This window comes from Schistocerca gregaria, chromosome 6 (assembly GCF_023897955.1).
Source record: "Schistocerca gregaria isolate iqSchGreg1 chromosome 6, iqSchGreg1.2, whole genome shotgun sequence".
Classification (NCBI taxonomy): domain Eukaryota; kingdom Metazoa; phylum Arthropoda; class Insecta; order Orthoptera; family Acrididae; genus Schistocerca; species Schistocerca gregaria.
The window spans coordinates 382,380,698-382,404,031 of record NC_064925.1 but is presented as its reverse complement, the minus strand read 5'-3'; the positions used below and the strand labels follow the sequence as shown (position 1 = coordinate 382,404,031).

At 41.8% G+C, this 23,334-nt stretch overlaps 1 protein-coding gene across 4 annotated transcripts in view; it reads right to left on the bottom strand.

The window, feature by feature from the left end:
- Positions 1-23,334, bottom strand: part of LOC126278092 (lysosomal-trafficking regulator) — a 543,055-nt gene that overhangs the window by 166,573 nt on the left and 353,148 nt on the right. For all 4 annotated transcript variants that reach the window (XM_049977936.1, XM_049977935.1, XM_049977937.1 and 1 more), the window contains exon 37: positions 17,252-17,419. In XM_049977936.1, coding sequence (XP_049833893.1) covers positions 17,252-17,419 — 168 coding nt within the window. The remainder of the gene's footprint in view (positions 1-17,251; positions 17,420-23,334) is intronic.

The following is a 23,334-nucleotide window of genomic DNA, read 5'->3' as shown; positions in this document are numbered from 1 at the left end:
AAAGGCAAGTCTCTTAAATATCGACAACTTGTACACAATAAAATGACAATCACATATCACCAGCATAGCAAACTTAATAGGTGCCAGGCTAATCAGTGCACCACTTAAAATCACGTAAACATTTAAAGACAACTAGAGCAACATGAACCACTGCTTACCAAAAATTAAATGAATTCCTCTCAAGAAAATGTACATAAGCATTACAACATATGACCAAAACTGGTAAATTATTAGACCCTAACCATCTTCTGTTGCAAACACTGATGGCCGGAAGCCCATTGAGGTAATTAATGATCTCTAACTATGCAGTTCTTCAAATGACATTGACAAAAAAACAGAAACATATATAAAAGAAAACCACTCTTAGCAACTCTCAAAGACAAGGTGTCGGTGGCCCACCACACACACTGAGGTGAAGTCTCCATTTTACTCCCTGCCCACTCGCCCCACGCATTCCTTTGGCTAATTAGAGGACATTGCCTGCTTACCCAGTATGCAACAGTCTGAAGTGGTGACCACCACACACACTGACACAAAGTCTCTGTTTTACTCCCTGCCCACTCACCCCTCGATCACTGGCATTCCTTTGGCTAAAACAAGAGGACATTGCCTGCTTACCCAGTAGGCAACAATCTGAAGTGGTGGGTCTATTAAATTTGTAGCCTACATAGCCAAAGGCAAAAGAAAAACTCGGAATATGGCACATGTAAAAGCTACAGATAGTTCAATGGAGATAACTGAACTTTCTCCAATGCCTCTCAAGAGAACCAAGAACAATTAGCAGATTAATAGATCCTCAAGATTAAAAGTGAAATTATATATCTGAAGCATCATGTAGTTTATCCTGCTGATATATTTGGCCTGCACAGAAAGTGCAGCAGTGTACAGTTAATACTAAGCTGCGGATGAACTCCAGTAAGCCACAATGCTTTTTCATCTCATGCAAAATTTTCAAAAGATGAATGTATAAATAATTGGCATCAAATTCTTTCAGAATAGGATTAAAAGCGTAAACAATGGCATATTATAGGTGCATCCCATGTACAAATTTAAAAAAAATAAATGAATAAATAATCAGAATCAAATTCTACCAGAATATGATTAAAAGCTCAGACAACAGCACGTTACATGTAATTGTGCTATTAAAAAATTCAGGATCTGATTGATAATTATTATCAACGTACACATACAGTTGTTTCACTTACAAAAAGAGTACACCTCATATTTATGGTTCTTCTAATTTGAAAGCAACACACTGCACAATGAGCTATGTTCTCCAGCCAATATTAAAACATAATTAAATAGGAGATCATGTTGTTGTGTAGTAATTGCTTCTATATCTCACAGAAGAAAACATTCAGTAATTTGACAGTGCAAGTTTCACTTATATAACTATCTGTATTTAATAAAACTTTGAGAAACTTTCACTTATGACACAATTTCAGTTTGCATACACTGTTTACAAGCAAGACTGATTATTTAGCGTTACAAATGACTAATAGAAAATCTCATATAAGGATGTGAAACAAATACTAACAAAGAGATAGAGGGGCTGGCCTGTACTTACCTCAGCTCAGTACAGCCGATAGTTACACAAAACAGAACGGAAAATTTACATTCCTAGCTTTCGGAACTTTGTTCCTTCATCAGGGAGGAGAGATGGGAAAAAAGGGAAGAAGGGAAGAAGGGAAAGTGGATTCAGTTACTCACAACCCAGCTTATGAAGCAACAAGGAAAGGTAAACAGGGAGGGTAGCAAGGATGGCGGTATGGTTGTCAGAGGGAAGCCAAAGATATTCTACTGTTAAGTACTGTACCAGCTTCAAACCAAAGAGGATGCATACAGAAGTAAAGAGGTATATAGTATTAAGATAAACACAACTATGTAGGATGAAAAGATGTGTGAATGGCTAAAGAGGAGAGGGGAAAAAGGAGAAGACTGAAGAGTAAATGGGAGTGAGGTTGGTTAACATAGGTTCAGTCCAGGGGGATGGCGGGATGGAAGGGTGTGTTGGAGTGCAAGTTCCCATTTCCGCAGTTCTGAGGGACTGGTGTTGGGTGGGAGAAGCCAAATAGCATGTACATTGTAATAGGTTCCTAGGTACCTAGAATTATGCCGGACGGCATGCTCTGCTACTGGGTATTGAACATCTCCTAGGCGGACAGTTCGTCTGTGCCTGTTCATGCGCTCAGCCAGTTTAGTTGTCGTTATACCGATGTAAAAGGCTGTGCAGTGCAGGCATGTCAGCTAATAAATGACATGTGTTGTTTCACATGTGGCCCTGCCTTGAATTATGTATGTTTTACCAGTAGCAGGGCTGGAGTAGGTGGTTGTGGGAGGATGCATGGGGCAGGTTTTGCAGCGGGGTCAGTTACAGTGGTAGGAACCACTGGGTAGAGAAGGTGGTCTGGGAATATTGTAGGGTTTGACAAGGACATTACGGAGGTTAGGGGGGCGATGAAAGGCAACTCTGGGTGGTGTGGGGAGAATATTGTCAAGAGATGATCTCACTTCAGGGCTTGACTTGAGAAAGTCATATCCCTGGCAGAGTAATTTGTTGATGTATTCGAGGCCAGGATAGTACTGGGTGACAAGGGGGACGCCTCTGTGTGGTCTGGGGGTAGCAACATTGTTGTTGGATGGGGAGGAATGTATTGCTAGGGAGATCTGTCTCTGGACTAGGTCTGCAGGATAGTTGCGACAGAGGAAAGCACTGGTCAGGTTATTGTAGTAGTAGTAGTTGAGGGATTCATCACTGGAGCAGATACATTTACTACGAATGCCTAGGCTGTAGGGAAGGGAACGTTTGATGTGGAATGGATGGCAGCTATCAAAGTGAAGGTAATGTTTTTGTTTGTGGGTTTGATGTGGACAGAGGTGTGGATGTGAACTTCAACAAGATGAAGGTCAACATCCAGGAATGTGGCTTGGATTTTGGAGAAGGACCAGGTGAAATTCAGATTCGAAAAGGAGTTGAGGTTATGGAGGAAATTAAGAAGTGTTTCTTCACCATGAGTCCAGACCACAAAGATGTCATCTATACACCTATACCAGGCCAGGGGAAGCAGCTGTTGGGTCTTCAGGAAAGCCTCCTCCATGTGACCCATGAAGAGGTTGGAATAGGACGGAGCCATCCTGGTTCCCATGGCTGGTGCCCTGAATTGTTTGTAGGTCTGGTCTTCAAAAGGGAAGTAATTATGGGTGAGGATGAATGTGATAAGGAACAAGGTTTTTGGAAGATCTTCGAGTGGGCGTTGGGAGAGGTAGTGTTCAAGGGCAGAGAGACCATGGGTGTAAGGGAAGTTTGTGTAAAGGGATGTAGCATCTATGGTCACAAGAAAGGTTACATGTGGGAGGGGAGTGGGAATGGATTTGAGGCATTCTAGGAAGTGGTTTGTGTCTTTGATGTAGGATGGGAGTCTGCAGATGATAGGTTGGAGGTGTTGGTCTACCAGAGCTGAGATACGTTTTGTTGCGGCTTTGAAGCCTGCTACAATTGGAAATTATTTACATTCTCTTTGACACTGAGAAAGCAACTATACATGTAGTGGCTTGGGACTGTCATAATATTAAGTTCTGCGAAATGATCTTCATGAGAGCCTCTTGGAGTCAGTGCTGCTATACATCTGATAGACTTTTCTTATGACTTTAATACAGTTTTTCAGCTGGGGCAATTACCTCACAGTAGAATTCCATAGGTGCAGTTGGAGTGGAAAAATGCAAAATAATCATATACTAGTAGGGTTTTAGTTACACTATACCTCAGTTTGAACAGCAGATAACTCACTCGAGAAAGTTTTGAGCATAATTATTCTGTATGAACTGCCCAGCTAAGTTTCTGATTTATATGGCAACCTAATAGTTTGATAATTTTTTGTTTTAACTGGAGGCACTTGAATTGAACACAATGTCTTCAGTTTTAATGCTATTACTTTGTAAATAATTTGCCTGGAAGTAATTAACACTTTGGCCCATAGCTACATTTAATTATATCACAGCTATACTGGATCATCAACTTGTGTGATTAGAGTTGTATCATCTGCACGCAGCCCTGACTGACACAACAAAAACAAGGTTCACTCATATATATAGACAATTAACAAATAGACCCAGTACCGAGCTCTGTGGAACACCTTTTCTAACAGGTAATGTGTATGATCTTTAGTTGTTTATATTTACCATCTGACTTCTGTTGCTTAGGTATAACTAAATAAGATGAAGAGCATCCTCTCCAGCTCTATAGTATTGGAGCTTTCTTACATGTATACTATGGAAGCCAGTGTCAAAAGCCTATCTCAAATCTGAAAGAGTTGCACAGGTTGTTTTCTTAGCCTCAAAACAATCATATGTTATTGTGGTGCAGATCCCCACCCAACTCTATCCTGTACAAGCCTCTTCATCTTTGAACAACTACTGCAGCCTACATTTTTCTGAATCTGCTTACTGTATTCATTCTTGGCCCCTCTCTACAATTTTTACCCTCTACATTTCCCTCCAATACTAAAATTGGTGATAGATTTATGTCTCAGAATGTGTCCTATCAACCAGTCCATTTTTTGGTCAAGTTGTGCTACACATTCCCAATTCTATTCAGTATCTCCTCATTAGTCACAGTATCGACTCATCTAATCTTCAGCATTCTTCTGTAGCACCACATTTTGAAAATTTCTGCCCTCTTTTTATCTAAACTGTTTATCATCCATTTTTCGCTTTCATACAAGTCTACACTCCAGACAAACACCTTCATAAGAAACTTCCTAACACTTAATTCTATATTCAATGTTGACAAATTTCTCTTCTTCAAAATCAATTTTCTTGCCATTGTCAGCCTGCATTTTATAGCCACTCTACTTCGGCCATCATCTGCTATTTTGCCTGCCACATAGCAAAACTCATCTACTACTTTAAGCATCTTGTTCCATAATGTGATTCCCTTTGGGTCACCTGATTTAATTTGACTACACTCCATTATCCTCGTTTTGCTTTTGTTGATGTACATTTTATATCTTCTTTTCAAAACAGTCCATTCTGTTCAACTGATCTTCCAGGACCTTTGCTATATCTGACAGAATATCATCACTGGCAGACCTTGAAGTTTTTATTTCTTCTCTCTGAATTTTAATTCCTACTCCAAATTTTTCTTTGGTCTCCTTTACTGCTTCTTCAATGTGCAGATCAAATAACATTGACAATGGGCTACAACCACGTCTCACTCCCTTCTAAACAAATGCTTCCCTTTCATGCCCCTCAACTCTTATTACTGCCATCTGGTTTCTGTACAATTTGTAAATAGGCTTTCTCTCCCCGTATTTTATCCTGTTACAATATTATGAAAAGGAAAGTTGCCACTCACCATATAGTGGAGAGTCAAAGATAGGCACAACAAAAAGACTGTCACAAATAAAGCTTTCAGCCATTAAGGCCTTTGTCAACAATATACGTAGACACACATGCACAAATACCTACACACATGCAAATGCAACTCACACACACCAATGAAGTCTCAGGTAACTATATTGTGAGTGGCAACTTTACTTTTCACAATATTGTTACATTCCATCCTGGATTTTCCATTGGTTGATTGTATTTTATCCTGATACCTCCACAATTTCAAAGCAAGTATTCCAGTCTCATACATCTTGCACACCAGAAATATCATAGTGATGTACAATTATATCTAAGCTGACACAAAATTGAAAGCTCTACTATCAATTTTTTAGGTACCTCAATTGTTTTTTCACTGATCTCAGTGCCTGTCAATCTTTTGAGCTGGTGCAATAAAGACATATGTACTTGCACTCCCCCACTATTGTGTTAATTAAAAGTTATAACATGCAGAAGTCACAAGTTTTCATTCTCCTACTGAGATATGTTCTGATATCATATCTGATGCAATGGGAACTTGTATTTTTAAATGGACCTTCTTGGAGAAGAAGTCAACATGAAGAGAGAATAGCCAATGCAACCATGCAGGCATTTTTGTACATCGCTGGGGAGATGAGGTAAAAATCAAGCAACACACTACACCTCAACGGAATAATTCTTTAAGTAATGTTAAAGAACTGCCACATTTCTTAATCTGCACACAACATACTTGCATGCTTTTCTGGACTTACAATTTCTAGTGTGGCTAAATGTGCTCTCAGCCTTCCCTTCTTTGCTTATGACTTGTTTACCATCTGAGCTTTTGATATTTAAACAGCTGCTGCTCTTTTCCACATAGGCCTCTTTAGTTTCCCTGTAGGCAGTATCTATCTTCCACTTAGTGAAATGTGTTCCTACATCCTTATATTTGAGCTCTACCCATTCCTGCTTAGAAATTTCGCGCTTCCAATCAATCTCATTTTTTAGATGTTTGTGTTCCCTTATGCCTGCTTCATTTGCTGCATTTCTAATTTTTCTCCTTTCATCAGTTACATTCAATATCTCTCGTGTTATCCAAGGATCCCTACTAGGCCCTGTATTTTTACCTGTATTGAGTCCCTGATGCCTTCATTATTTCATCTCTTAAAGCTACCATCCTTTTGGGAACTGTTTTATCTTGAGAATAGTTTGCTTCAGGAATAAGGGACTGATGACCCTGTAGTTTGGTCCCTTTATAACCCAAAGCAACTAACCAATCTTAAAGCTACCCATTTGTCTTTTACTATATTCCTTTCCCCTTTTCCAGTCAACTATTGCCTGATGCTTTCTCTGAAGCTCTGAACAACCACTGGTTGTTTCAACTTATCCAGGTGCCATTTCCTTAAGTTCCTATCTTTTTTCAATTTCTTCTGTTTTAATCTACAGTTCATAACCAATAAATTTTGGTCAGAGTCCACATCTGTCACTGGATATGTCTTACAAATTAAAATCTGGTTCCTAAATCTCTGTCTAACCATTATATAATTAATCTGAAACTTTCCTATGTCTCCAGGTCCCTTCCTTGTATACAACCTTCATTTATGATTCTTAAACCAAGTGTTAGCAATGATTAAATTATGCTCTGCGCAAAACTCTACCAGGCGGCTTATTCTTTCATTCCTTTTCTCCAGTCCAGAAACAACTTCTATTTTTCCTTCTTGTCCTTTTCCTACTATCGAGTTCCAGTCCCACATCACAATTAAATTTTCATCTTCTTTAACTATCTGAATAATTTATTTTTCCTCATCATACATTTCTTCAATCTCTTCATCATCTGTGGAGCTAGTTAGAAAGTAAACCTGTCCTACTGTGGTAGGCGCGGGCTACGATAATGAGTTCGTTATGCTTTTCATAGTAGCTTATGTGCATTTCTATTTTCTTTATTAAATCCACTCCCAGTATGCATCTTAACAGAAGTCCTGTTCCTCCTGCTACTGAATTTCACTAATCACCACTATATCTACCTTCAGCTTATCCACTTTCCTTTTTAAATTTTATAACCTACCTGCCCAACTAAGGAATCTAATATTCCACACTCCTAATGAAACATCCACCTGTGTAGCCCCTGCCTGGAGATCCGAATGGGAGACTACTTTACCTCTGGAAAAATTATGGCTGTAGTTTACCCTTGATTTCACCCATTCACAGTGCTAGCACAGCAAGGCCATTTTGGTTGATGTTACAAGGCCAGATCAGTCAATCATCCAGATTGTTGCTCCTGCAACTACTGAAGAGGCTGCTGTCCATCTTCAGGAATCACACACGTCTGGCCTCTCAACAGATAACCCTCCATTGTGGTTGTACCTATGGTACGACTATCTGTATCACTGAGGCACACAAGCCAACTCACCAACGTCAAGGTCAAAGGTTCTTGGCATCCCTAAACTCCCAACCCCTAGTCTGGTTCAGTTTCATTGATATCTTCATGATCTGGACTCTGGGCCAAGACACACTGTCCACATACCATCACGACCTCAACACCTTCTCTCCCATTCACTTTGCCTAGTCCTCCTCTACTCAACATGCCACCTCCCTTGATGCTGACCCTCAACTCTCTGATGGCACCATCCAAACCTCTGTACACGTCAAACCCACTAACCACTAATAGTACCTACATGCTGATAGCAGCCACCCTTTCCAAACCAAAAAAATCACTGACACACAGCCTAGCCACCTGTGGCCAACACATCTACAGTGACAAGAACTCCCTTGCCCAGTATGCTGAAGGCCTCGTGAAGGTCTGCACAGAAAGGCAATATCTCACAAACCTAGAACACAAATAGATTTCCTGTGTCACAGACCCCCAATCCTCTCACCACTCCCAAGTATCAGCTACAAAGAGGGTCCCCTCTCATCACACAATACAATCCTTGTCTGGAACAAGCGAAACATATCCTTCACCAGGGCTTTGGTTATCTTTCATCCTGCACTGAAACGAGGGATATCCTACCCAAGACCCTTCCCACTCCTCCTAAAACAGTGTGCTGTTGCCCACCCAACCTCCACAAAATCCTAGTCCATCCCTATACTCTCCCGGTTTAGGGCTGTGTTTACTCCATTATGAAACTGATTGTCAACAATTAGTCACAATTTCAAAACAACAGTAACATTCAAAAGTACAATACTAGAAGGAGAAATGACTTACACTATCCTTCATTCAGACTTAGTTGGTCACTAAAAAGAGTAAGGTACTGAACCATAAAAATCTTTTACCACCTACCAAGAGATGTAGAGTTGAATAGCTATTAAAATTAACTCGAAACACAAATTGGAATCATCTGCTTGACAACTACTCCTTGAAGAATTCTGAATGTTAACAGTATTGAGTGTGTGTGTGTGTGTGTGTGTGTGTGTGTGTGTGTGTGTGTGAGAGAGAGAGAGAGAGAGAGAGAGAGAGAGAGAGAGAGAGAGAGAGAGAGAGAGAGAGAGAGAGAGATCAATATTAGTGAAAAATCACAATGATGATTCATACAACACGCACATATCTAAACTAAATAAGATAATTTAACCTCCATAAGTCCCATAGATAACTGAAGTATATGCAAGAACTGTCACATAATCAGCTTTGCAGTAATGTATCCAGGTTGCTGGCTGGAACAAAAACAGAAAGTATATCACAGCAATGTTAAGGATCAGCAAAGTTAAGGAACTGTTACTGTGTATGTATGAAGAAAGGAGGGGGATGAATGGTTTAGAGCTGCTCAACAACAAGGTCATCAGTGCACAGGATCTGTTCAATGGCAGTTTGATAAAGGTATCAGAAAGTCAATTCTACCATTATGTTTGACATCTGAAGTAAGACTAGGAATTAACACATATTCCAATAACTTTTCTATACAGAAAAAGAGTCTGACAAGGTGAAATCATAAAACATGTCTGAAATCCTCAAGAAATAGGTTATGTTATTGAGGCATAAGAGTAATATACAATGTGTACAAGAACCAAGAGGTGCAATTACACCAAGAGGGAATTGAACACATTAAAAAAATTGTAAATGCAGGAGGCAGATTTTATCCTTGTCTGTCATACCTGTACATCCAAGAAACAATGAAGGAAATAAGAGAGAGGTTCAGATATGGTGTTAACATTCTGAGTGAAGGGGTATCAATGGTAAGATGTACTGATGACACTGCTGTCCTCTGTCAAGTTGGGGAAGAGTTATAGGACCTGTTGAATGAAATGGAGAGTTCACTGAATAAAGAATATAAATGAAAGTAAATCAAAGAAAGACAAAAGTTCTGAGAAGAAAAGATGAAATTATGAGAAACTAGACAAGAAAATTAGGAATCATGTAGTACGCTGGAGTGAAGAAATACTGCTATCTTTAACTCTGTGATGGATTAAGTAAGGAAGACATAAAATCTGACTGGCACAGGCAAAGAGAACATTCCTCACCACAAAAATCACAGAATTTATTATGCATCACAGAATTTAGGAGGAAAGCACAAAATGAGATGGAAAAGGATGAATAACTGAGTAAATCAATAAATGTTATTTTATCCTTGCTGGATCTTAAGAATTCAGTAGCCGTTAATGACTGTTGGTGAATACTGTGATGAGTCACAAATACTTTTAAAGTGCTTTTATTTCAAAGTCATAACATTTTTGAGCATTTGTGCCAATCTCCAGATGGCTAATGTTTCTAATTATATAAATGTTCTATCAGCAGCATGTTGTCAGCTTCAGTACTATACAACTATATTTGAATATTTGTATACACTCACAATTGTACCACTGGAAAACTGTTTCACGTTATACCTACATAAATGCTGGCATATTAGCCTGTTTTAATCACTGAAACAACATAAAGGTGGTACTAAATGTTCAAACACTCTTCTGCAGTGTTCCAGTTGACAACATGCTACTGAAGAAAACAGTCATGTAGCTGTAAATGTTTGCCATCTAACGATTGGCACGATGCCTGGAACCTGTTATGGCTCCAAAATGAAAGTACTGTAAAAGTATTTGAGGTCAGCTGTGCTATTCACCTGAATCAATAAGATCCACTGGCAAGAAAATATTGAATGAAAAAATTAATGAAGTAGCAAAAAATTGTGGGTGGTTGTTAACTGAGCTTAGCTCCCTGAACATGTCATTAATACCACTTATGAAGACCCTTTTTAATAACAACTGTTGCTTAAATTAGCACACACAATTAGTTTACAACAGATTATTCTCCATAAACACAAATCCCCCAACCCTTTCTATATTCCTTTGTGATGGGATCTACAGAACATTATAACCAAATGAGTTTGTGTGTGTGGTTTTGAAGCTGAATACAATATGGCACAGTATAGTGAGTCAGAAAGCTCTGAAGGGTAGCATGAGTATTTTTAAATAATCGTTTGTATTCAAAAGCTACCTGTGTGTGTGTGTGTGTGTGTGTGTGTGTGTGTGTGTGTGTGTGTGTGTTTACGGGCGCTAGACAGCGTGGTCATCAGCGCCCAAGCACATAAAAACAGGAACACATGCAGTGAAGGGACTAAGACGAACAGCGATCAAGGAGAATGGCTAAAAGACGCAGATCTGACAGTTCCAAATTCCCACATACAGAGGCAAAACAAGAGGAGAAGGAACACAATAAAAAAGGAAAGGAAACACAAGGAAAAGAGAACAGAAACCGTAGGGAAACAAGGAGGTAATCGTGACTGGCGGACCTCTTACCTAAAACCTGGGTGAGCCAGTCACCCAGCAGCACATTAAAACCCTCTCCCTAAAATCCGAGGCAACAAATTGGACAGGACACAAAACCGTAAGACCTTAACCACAGTCGTTGCGTCGTCTTGCAAAATAAAGGGCAAATCCAGTGGCAAAGAAACTACCGCCCTCTGGTCAGAGAATAAAAGACAGTCAAGTAAAATGTGGCGGAAAGTAATCTGGATGCCACAAGCACTGCAGATTGGGGGGGGGGGGGGGGGGGGGTTCTCCCGCCGGAGTAAAAAACCATGCGTTAAGGGACTGTGCCCGATGCGGAGGCGAGCGAGGGGAACCTCATCCCGCCTGCATGACTGGTAGGACGTACGCCATGGTTGCGTAGTGGCCTTTACCAGACGCAGCTTATCGTCACCAGCTGCCAGCCACTCCTCTTCCCACTGACGCATAACATGAAAATGCAAATGGGAGGTAACAGCATGGAGGGGGACAGCACAGTCAACAATGTGAGGGAGGGAACATGCATCTTTGGCAGCCACATCCGCCAGTTCGTTTCCCCTAACACCCACGTGCCTCGGCACCCAGCAGAAGGAAACCTCCTTCCCCTGCCGTTGCAGGTGGAGTAGAGCATCATGGATGTTCTGGATGACCGTATCCGCTGGGTACAAGTATTGCATGGTCTGAAGGGCACTCAGGGAGTCAGAACAGATGAGGAACTTAAGACTGCGAACACATCTCATCTGCTCCAATGCCCGCAAGATTGCAAACAATTCGACATCAAAGATGGTAAACGCCGCAGGAAGCCGTAACTTGACTCGATCAGGGAAAACAACAGCACAACCAACAGAGCCCCCTGTTTAGAGCCATTCGTAAATACAGGTACATGGTACGGATGCTGGTTTAAAATATCATAAAATAAGGAGGCATATACAAACGCTGGAGTGCAGCTCCTCCAGTACTCCGACAAGTCTAGAAGGATGCTGGGCCTCTGGAGCAACCAGGGAGGCAGGCAAGTAAAACCTTGTCGTTGGGGGGGCACACGCTCCACGCCATGGGACTCAAGCAAATGCTTGGCACGAATCCCAAATGGTCTTGTTGCCCTGGGACGACTGGAAAAAGAGATGTTCCATAGGCGGTCGGGCAATGATAGGGTACACAGGGGAGGTAGGACAGGCAAGGAAATGACACACGCATCGCACCATGAGGAGTTTCCGCCAGATGGCGAGTGGCGGTTCCCCTGCCTCAGCACACAGGCTGGGGATGGGACTGGTACGGAAGGCACCAGTGGCCAGCCTGATACCCTCATGGTGTACTGCGTCAAGGATCTTCAGATACAAAAGCCTTGCTGACCCATACACGGTGCAAGCATAGTCAAGACGCGATCGGACAAAAGCCCTATAAAACTGCAGCAGATGCGCCCGATCTGCTCCCCAGGACCGATGGCTCAGACACTTCAAAATATTCAGTGCCTTCAGGGCCCGCACCTTGAGGTCTTTAAGGTGAGGCAACCACGACAACTTGGAATCAAAAGTGAGGCCCAGGAACCTCACAGTGTCTCTTAAAGGAAGAATGGTGTCCCTCAGACGCAATTCAGGGGAGGTAAAAGGGCACCGAGAACGATTAAAATGAACACACACAGATTTGTCAGCAGAAAAGGTAAAACCCGTCTTTGCAGTCCATGCCTCTAAGCGCTTTATCATAAGCTGCAACTGCCGACTAGCAGTGACAAGACTGGAGGAAGAACAGAAAACAGCAAAATCGTCCACAAACAAGGAGCATTGGGCAGGATTCTGGATAGTGGACGTGATACTGTTAATAGCGACGGCAAAGAGGGTGACACTTAAAACGCTGCCCTGAGGAACACTATTCTCCTGCATGTACAAATCAGATAGCACATTACCAACCCGATACCGAAAGAGGCGGTGAGAAAGAAAGGACCGAATGAAGATGAAGAGACGGCCACGAAAGCCCCACTCATGGAGTTGATTGAGGATAAGGCGGTGCCAAGTAGTGTCATACGCCTTATTAATGTCAAAGAAGACACCTAGACAATGCTGGTTACGAAGGAAGGCCTGCTGGATGGCGGCCTCAAGCATGGTCAAGTTGTCTATAGTGGAACAACATCTCCGAAAGCCACACTGAGAGGGGCTAAGGAGCTGCCTGGTCTCAAGCAGCCAAACCAGACGACGGTTGACCATGCGTTCCAACGTCTCCCCAACACAGCTCATCAAAGCAATACTTCGATAACTACTGGGATGCGTTCAGTCCTTCCCTGGTTTGAGGAGGGGAATCAAAAACGCCTCCCTCCACAAGTAAGGGTACGTGCCGGATAACCATATCATATTAAAGCAGTTCAGGAGAGCTTCCTTGGATGGCAGCAACAAGTGCCGCAGCATGCTGTACTGGATTTGATCATGACCAGGCGCAGTATCATGAGCCACAGACAGCGCCGAATCCAGTTCCCACATTGTGAAGGGGCAGTTATAGGGTTCAGAATTTAGAGACCGGAAGTCCAAGTGACCCCTCTCGATGGCAGTGTGGTAGGAGCAGAAATCTGGATCACAGTTAATAGTGCCAGTAGAGTCCGCAAAATGCATGGCCAGTGTCTGGCTTAGAATGCAGAGCCTTGTCAACAGTTGGAGCTTTACTCGCCTGGGCAGAAGGCGCCATATGGGGAGAGGCAGGAAGTACCCCAATGTCAGCAACCACAGCCTTGTCCAACGTAGCGGGGAGAGCTGCAGGTTGCAAAACAACCAAAGCAGCACAAGTGGACTGGCAAATGCAGGTATTAGTGCTAACACTAGCAACCTCCGTTTGCGTAGCAACAGTGGCCATTTGTACCGGTTTTTTCTGAGTGGAGGCGAAAGATGTAGAAAACACAGGAGGTTGCATGGCCTTGAAGAGCTTCTTGGCCTAACCATAGGGGAGGCGCTTAGATGTTTTAATCTCCTGTACCTTCAGTTCATCGAGATAGATGCGGCAGATCTGCCTCCAGACAGGGTGACTCCCAGAGCAATTCACGCACTTCACGCACTTCACGCACTTCACAGGCGATGAACAATCGGCTCCTTCATGGGCAGGCTGACCACATTTACCACAAGTGGCTATCCCATTGCACCCCAACGTAGTATGCCCAAAGCGCTGACATTTAAAACAGCGCATTGGGTTGGAGAAATATGGCCGTACTGGCAAATGTAAGAACCCTGCTTTAACATAATCTGGAAGTCTCGGGCAACTGAATGTGAGAATAAACAAGTCAGATTTGACAAGGTCCCCATCGACTCGTTTCATAATATGCTGCACGTCAACAATACCTTCGTCAGCCCACTCAGATTTTAACTTGTCTATGGGGATATCCACCAAGCTACACGTCACAACACCCTTACTATAATTCAAAGTGGAGTGGAGCTTGGTCTCGATAGCGTACTCACCTAGAAAGATTGCTTTCCGAAGGGAAGTGACTTGACGGGAACTTGAAGTCTGAACTAACAGAGTCCTATTGCGCAGTCGCTTCACAGATTTCAGTGTTCCTGAAATTCCCTCAAGACCCTTGTGGATGTAAAAGGGAGAAACCCTCTCAAAGCTACCCTCCTTCCGTTTAATAATCAAAAACACATTCTGATTATCAGCATGTGATCCGTTATGACAGTCTGTTAAATCTCTAGCAACACCAGGCACTGGAGGACTAGCAGCGTGTAGTCGCTTTTTTGATGGGGTGTGTTTTCCTACCAGTGGCCCACCCAAGCCACTGGTAGGGGGAAATGTAGAGGTCGAAGGGTCCATTGCGATCCCACAAGCAGCTAGGGAACCAAAGGTCCGCTCAGACAGAGCCCCGCGTGCCTGAGTAAGCCTTATACAGCTGGGGTGCGGCAGGTGCCCCAGAGGTTGCCCGCTTGCTAATGTTCCACCCCAACAGCCATGCATCTTCTAGGCGCGGAGCACACCGAAAGATTGAGGGTTTTTTATAGAGGTTGGCCTTCCTCGCAATCCAGGCGGTCAAGCCAAGATTACCATTCCCCGCAGCACACAACATTTCACCGCCGCGCCGTACGGTGGTCACTGAAGCATGTCCGGGGGTTACGGTGACAGGAGACTGGCGGCGCTGACCAGTCCCCAGCTCAGGATCCCAGGGTCGCCAAGCCCGTACACAGCAAGTGAATGCTGAGCCCCTGGGGGCCAAAAGCTACCTGATTAATTGTGTGTATATACTACAAGCTGTTCCAAACAATATAGGAAACTTAGAACAATACATATTGCATTTTTACTTTAACTTTCTTCACATAATTTGATTTTTTTATAACAACAGCTGATAGGACAGCCTTTTTGGGAATAAGTCTGAGCTGAATTCTTGGATTACTGTGAGTATAATAAATGAAATATACTGATTTTTGAGTAGAAATTACAGCTCTTTTCTAATGCTGCTCTAAGTTTTGCTTTTTTTCCCTCTTATTCAAACAACAAAGCCCTCAACAAGGCAATACAGGAAGTCCTGGGTGGAATACAAGCAGTGGCAGAGGGAAAGGTAAGCACTCTGCACAACCACACTGCAGTGCCGCAACAACTCAGCTGCTCTGAGGGCGGACACTGCCTGAAAATCTGGCGATGACTTTAGCTTTTCCTGTGGGTCTGTCTACAGTTCAATACCTTTACTACACTCCTGGAAATGGAAAAAAGAACACATTGACACCGGTATGTCAGACCCACCATACTTGCTCCGGACACTGTGGGAGGGCTGTACAAGCAATGATCACACGCACGGCACAGCGGACACACCAGGAACCGCGGAGTTGGCCGTCGAATAGCGCTAGCTGCGCAGCATTTGTGCACCGCCGCCGTCAGTGTCGGCCAGTTTGCCGTGGCATACGGAGCTCCATCGCAGTCTTTAACACTGGTAGCATGCCGCGATAGCGTGGACGTGAACCGTATGTGCAGTTGACGGACTTTGAGCGAGGGTGTATAGTGGGCATGCGGGAGAGCGGGTGGACGTACTGCCGAATTGCTCAACACGTGGGGCGTGAGGTCTCCACAGTACATCGATGTTGTCGCCAGTGGTCGGCGGAAGGTGCACGTGCCCGTCGGTCGACCTGGGACCGGACCGCAGCGACGCACGGATGCACGCCAAGACCGTAGGATCCTACGCAGTGCCGTAGGGGACCGCACCACCACTTCCCAGCAAATTAGGGACACTGTTGCTCCTGGGGTATCAGCGAGGACCATTCGCAACCGTCTCCATGAAGCTGGGCTACGGTCCCGCACAGTGTTAGGCCGTCTTCCGCTCACGCCCCAACATCGTGCAGCCCGCCTCCAGTGGTGTCGCGACAGGCGTGAATGGAGGGACGAATGGAGACATTACGTCTTCAGCGAAGAGAGTCGCTTCTGCCTTGGTGCCAATGATGGTCGTATGCGTGTTTGGTGCCGTGCAGGTGAGCGCCACAATTAGGACTGCATACGACCGAGGCACACAGGGCCAACACCCGGCATCATGGTGTGGGGAGCGATCTCCTACACTGGCCGTACACCTCTGGTGATCGTCGAGGGGACACTGAATAGTGCACGGTACATCCAAACCGTCATCGAACCCATCGTTCTACCATTCCTAGAACGGCAAGGGAACTTGCTGTTCCAACAGGACAATGCACGTCCGCATGTATCCCATGCCACCCAACGTGCTCTAGAAGGTGTAAGTCAACTACCCTGGCCAGCAACATCTCCGGATCTGTCCCCCATTGAGCATGTTTGGGACTGGATGAAGCGTCATCTCACGCGGTCTGCACGTCCAGCACGAACGCTGGTCAAACTGAGGCGCCAGGTGGAAATGGCATGGAAAGCCGTTCCACAGGACTACATCCAGCATCTCTACGATCGTCTCCATGGGAGAATAGCAGCCTGCATTGCTGCAAAAGATGGATATACACTGTACTAGTTCCGACATTGCGCATGCTCTGTTGCCTGTGTGTATGTGCCTGTGGTTCTGTCAGTGTGATCATGTGATGTATCTGACCCCAGGAATGTGTCAATAAAGTTTCCCCTTCCTGGGACAATGAATTCACGGTGTTCTTATTTCAATTTCCAGGAGTGTATTTCAATTCTTTAACCTACTAAACATTTATTTCCTGAAGGCAGCTTCCACATAACAAGTGTGAAGATGAATTAATGAGTTAGTGATGGTATTTAAGATTTCAGAGACAAATCATACCTGTAGAACAGATAATCTCCACAGCACGAGAAATGACATTACGAAATCTATCTCCAAGATCACTGCGGCCAATTTCTTTTGTTAGTGACACTGAGAAAACACTGTTGTTGCTGCTGCTGCTGCTTGATGTCGAAATGGTGTCGTTCTCCTTGTAGCCGTTAGCAAGGCCTTCAGTGAAAAGAAAACAAAGAAGAGTGAAATAAGTGAAACAGGTATATAAAATGTGATCAACAAATAATTTTCATATGTAAATTATAATAATTTATAAAAAAAATTATAAATGATAATAATTTAAATCATTTATAATGTCACTCCAAATAAAACACAATATGCCCATGGTGCAACACACTGGTTGTCTCTGCTATCACAATTACACCTTAAAATTTAACAATTATTCCTCTACATTTTTTTCTTCTCTTGTACAAATTCCAGTTTAAAGTGTTTACGAACAACACAATTATTAAGACTTTTAAATTATGCTCAAAAAATTATCATTACTGTATGTTCATAGTGTATTTACTCTAAAAAATTAAAGCAATAAGGTTGTTTTAGTAAAAGTATTGCTGCAATGTTTGTCACACAACAGTTTATCAATCACTTGATAAAATTGTTCTGTCTTCCTCAATTGCATGAGAGCAGGTTAACATAGACATTGTAACTGGATTTGCAGTAAGTATCCTATTCATTTCACTATAGAGTTTTTACAGTATACCAGTAATGAACTGCAAGGATGGAATGTTTTCTAATCACTTTCAAAAAGAAAACTGGTCACATACTAAAAGTTATTGACAACATACTGTTGAAGTTATTCACTAAGGCATTCTGGGAAGTCTGTCTGTGGCCTTTTCTTACTGAAAGCACAGATCATCTTAATTCATTCAGTTTTTGGTGCATGAAGTTTCACAGCAAACTGCAACTTTGATTGAAACAGTGTGTATCTAACATGCTGTTGTCGCTAAAGTGTAGCAGGAAATTACAAACAAAATAAAAACTGTTAGCCACCTTGTAATCTAAAAGTGATATGGATGAATTTAAAGTGTTATCTAACATCCAGTACTGAAAGTTGTGCTTGTTTATGCTTGTAACACTGGTGGAAATAAAATTACAGGTGCACAGAAAATAAATTAACCAGCTGGCTAATGAAATGCTTAGTCACTTTTCCCTTTTCTTACTCAGCTCCTTAATGTGCAAAAGCATCTCAAAATGTTGTTGACCACTGTTCACTCACCTCATCTACAAACACAATGAGCAGTAGCATGTTTCCTCAAGGAGCATTTCAGAGACTCCCATTCAACTGTCTCACTGTGCAATCTGTGTGAGCACTCTAATACTCAAAAGCCAGGCTATGAGCTTCAACTTTAATTTTGACCCAGCATATCACAGGTAGGGTCTTTTGCAGCACAAGGTAGGACTCAGAAATCTTGTCAGTTTGTAGTAATCTGAGTGAGTCCTTTGACACTGAAAACTCATTTGCAGTGCATGACTGTACCATTCTCATAGCGGAACATTGGTCACACAAAACATGAAATTCTTTCAATCATGAACATTAAATTGTAGTATTAGTTTTGTATTTTTGACTCAGATAAATAAATAAATAAATAAATAAATACAAACTCTCAGGGGAGAAAGCTACAACAGTCAATTTTAAATTTCAAACAGGAGCACATCCATTCATTCCAGACATATCATTGTTGGATTTAGTGTATCAACCAAGTAGTAATTGCAAATGGAACACTCTTTTTATCACATCAATGGTAATCATTCTTGAAGAGTCTGCCCCCAGTAGCTGAATGGTCAGTGTGACGGACTGTTAATCCTCTGGGCCCGGGTTCGATTCCCAGCTGGGTCGGGAAATTTTCTCCACCCAGGGACTGGGTGCTGTACTATCCTCATAATCATCATATCATCCTCATTGACTGCAGGTTGCCGAAGTGGCGTCAAATTGAAAGACCAGTACCCGGTGAACAGTCTGCCCGACAGGGAGGGCCTAGCCATACGATTAAATAAAATAAAATTCTTGAAATTGTCAGCACCACAAACACCAAATGTTACAGGCATATACATGTTATGACATCAGTCTGTTACTACATCTGCCTCAACTTATCAATCCCCTGCCTCAACTTATCAATCCTCTTGGCAGTTTAACTTTTCATGTTCTAGCATGTCATTAATCATTTTATTAATGTACTTATTTGAGAAGATTCGACTCTGAGGCTTTTAGAGATGAAGCACGTCTCTCCAAGGCAAGAGCGAAGCTGCTTGGAGGAATTGCCATATTAGCAGGTGCCACCACAGAGAGTGACCAAACCAACAGTTGCAGAAATGCGGTGTAAATAACGCACTCGGTTGCTTGTACAGATATCCTGAAATCACCGAACAATGTATGTATGCAAACTTACTAAATTAACTAATAAAAATTAACTGCATGTGCGCCAATCATTGACGATTGGTACTTTCAACATTGTGCAACACTATCACTTTACTGAACTGGTATTTTATACCACAGGTGTACTAATTATTATTGCTATAACTTAGAATCAGTGATTAATTTCCCTGCATGTATAACTCAAGACACCAGCACTCTAATACATAATGTTTTTGTGCAGCAAGAAGATAAAAAACTAGTACATGCTTTCCCTGTGATAAATGGATTATCAGACCGTGATGCACAACTGATTAACTTATAAAATCTAGCAGAGTGTACAGTACAGAAACCACTAAGTAAAAGTGTAAGGCTGGTCAACCTGGTATCTATAGTGCACTTCGGAGTAAGTTTAAGAAATGTTTATTGGAGAGATTTATATAATAGCCAAATGCCAGTGATAAATGCAACATATTTCTTGATAAATTTATATCCCTTTTGGAACAATGTTGCCCAAAAAAACTGCTAAATGTTAAGACCAAACAGTTTTCAAAGAAATCTTAGATCACTATAGGTATTAAAGTGTCTTCAGAAAGGAAACGAAAACTGTATGAGGCAGCTAGAATTAGTAAAGACCCAGAAGTAATTTTACACTATAAAAGAGAAAAGTTGTCAGAAAATCAAAAAATAAGTATCTTAGAGAAATTAACAACTCAGGCAATAAAATCAAATTAGTATGGAATGTTGTTAGAAGAGAGACAAGAAATGTAACCACTGGGGTAAGTAGTACTACTATTAAAGACAATGAGACCACCGCGAGGCTCCTCAGACAGTGCGGCTACCCCAAGCGGGTGAGCAGCTGACACCAGCAGACAACAGAAAAGCAATTGCCATCTGCAGTTCAATAGAGGTACAACACAGCAACAAACAAAGAACACTATTTTCACTGTCTAATGCTGCAATGAGCAGAGAAACACTGCAAAGTAATATATCATATAGGTTGACAACAGGTAAGAGCAGTATGACATGTTCCACATTCTGTCATGCTGTTCATTGGAGAACTGGTGGAGGGCTCGGAGACCAAGAAAAACAGAATAAACCATCACTCTTGTTGACTTAATTTCCTTGTCACAATTACATCACGAGCAAAAAGCAATAAGCAAAGAACACTTTATTATTAAATATCTATTAACTTAATATACGCAATCTAACTGAAAAGCATCATGTTTGAAGCTCAGAGCTGGAATATCGCTTACGGAAAAGAAAGATACATCTATTTTCATCACTCTATAATTGGTTTTAAATGTTTTTTTTCACTATCATTTCAAAGTTTGGAGTGAGATTACTGGATATCATACACATTACCCCAGTTACATGAACATCGGTAAGACTATACTAAGCTTCCACTTAGTTAATTTCACACAGATTTGTGGTCCCAAACATACTGCACACACAAGTAACTGCTCAAAACAACTGCGGGAACTGTTTCCTACGGAAGTTCTTGCTAACTCAGTATTTTCCGCAGTGCAAAACCTTGCCATGAGCACATGGCTACAATGAAAGTCAATGAGCTTGAACTGAATTTCAAGTTGCGTACTTTCAGTGTTGACTCCAAAAGAAGTTTTAAAAACAATAAAATCAAGTTCAAATCAATTTAAGTCACTAAACCGCTATCAAAGTTTTCTAACAAACCTGTATTACAGTAACAAAGTCATCAAACTGTTCACTCTATATCTCCTTTTCAAGATTTATTTCATTTGTAACTCTTGCAACATTCAAAAAGTGCACAAACGACCCTTCTGAAACTTGCTTTATCCACAACAGCCATTGACTGGATAAAGTGGTGGCACGAAAACACACACACAAAACTGTTCATCTTAAGCAAGTTTCTGGAGCCAGTGGCTTCTTCTTCTGGCAGAAGAGTTTAAGGGGAAAGAAGAAGGAGTGAAGGAAAGGGAATGGAAAGATTTAGGAAAATGGGTACAGTATAAAAAAAGTCACTCGGAACCCCAGGTCAGGGGAGACTTACTAGATGGGATGAGAAGGAAAGACTGATTGTTGGGGACTGCACCAGACAGGATTTGAAAACCTCAGAGCATAAAAGTGGAAGACAGGGTAATATACAACACAGTAATCACTGATAAAGCAACATGCATGAGTTAATAAGAATGAAAAGTTAAGTGCATTGATGTAACAGAGGTGGGAGGGTGACAGAAAAAAATAGACAGGTCAGAAAATGACAGATGTAGAAAATTGAAATGATGTGAAGAAAAGAGTAGCTACTTTGAAGAAATGCTGAGATGAAAAGAATTAATGTCAATTAAAGCCAGGTGGGTAGTAAGACCCAAGGACACTTTGTAGTGTTAGTTCCCACATGCAGATTTTAGAGAAACTGGTGTTGGGGCAAAGAACCCAGATGGTGCGAGTGGTCAAACAGGCACCAAGGTCATGACCAGCATTCTCTGCAACATGATATAGTCGTGACACACAATGTCTTGTTCCAGAGCATGCTCTACAACATGACAGTCACCTAAAAGAATTTTGCACAGAAAATAATTTAACCATTACAAACCCTTGACTTAAGGATTACTAAACATTATTGCAGAAATGCAGTAGCACTGGAAGAATTAGAAAATTTTAGATTGATTATGTAATGGCAAGACATAAATTTAGAAACCAGATTTTAAACTGTAAAGTATTTCCATAGAGAATATGTGGGCTGGGACCATAATTAACAGGTCATAAATTGCAGACTGAAACTTAAGAAAATACGAAAAAGTGGAAAACTATAGAGGCAGGAGCTGCGTAGTTTGAAAGAAACAGAGACTGTCAAGAGTTTCAAAGTGAGTATTAGGCAACAATTAACTGGAATAGGGAAAAGGAATAAAAAAAGAAGATGAACTGAAAGCTTTGAGAGAAGTAACAGTGAAACCAGCAGAGGAAAAACCACACAAATAGACAATAATTGATAGAAATCCTTGGATACTACATGAAATATTGAATTTAACTGATGAAATGAGAAAATACCAAAATGCAAAAATTGAAGCACAGAAATGGGTATGCAGGCATCTAAAAAATGTGTCTGACAAGAAGTACAACATAGCAGTGCAGAGGAGAAACGCAAGGCTGTAGATGTATGCTGGGTTGTACTCTCTGAGATTCCAGGTTGCCTGGAGTAATGACACATGTAAATCTTGGTAGAAATGAGAACTGTGTGATAAGAGTGCAGGAAAGACACTGCAACCATCTCCAAAAGAGACTTAGATTATCAAAGACATTAATTTCGGGATGCATATTTTCACTGCTAACAGCTGTGTAGCAACTGTTCACAGATCAGATGGACAAGGATATTATGTAGGTTCAGGGGTGGCAGAATACCACTGTTTGTTAGCTTGCTTGTTTTGTTTTAGGCTGCAAAAACAACTAGGGTCATACACATCCATGTCAGAACAATAGAACACTAAGAAAAAAAAAGGAGTTTAAAAAAAAGACTACATATGAAGCCCAATAGACGGAGGGAAAGACAGCCAAAAACAGGAACTTAGAGAAAGGTCCATAAAATATGCCATAGAGAAATGGAGGTCCTGACTAAAGATTAAATGTCCTTTGCCATATTTCTATGAAAGATAAAAAGTAAAACACAGTTGATAGCTCATGGTCGCTCGCTAAAATGGCCAATAACTCAGATGGCAAACACAAATGAGAACATAAGCGGTTAAAA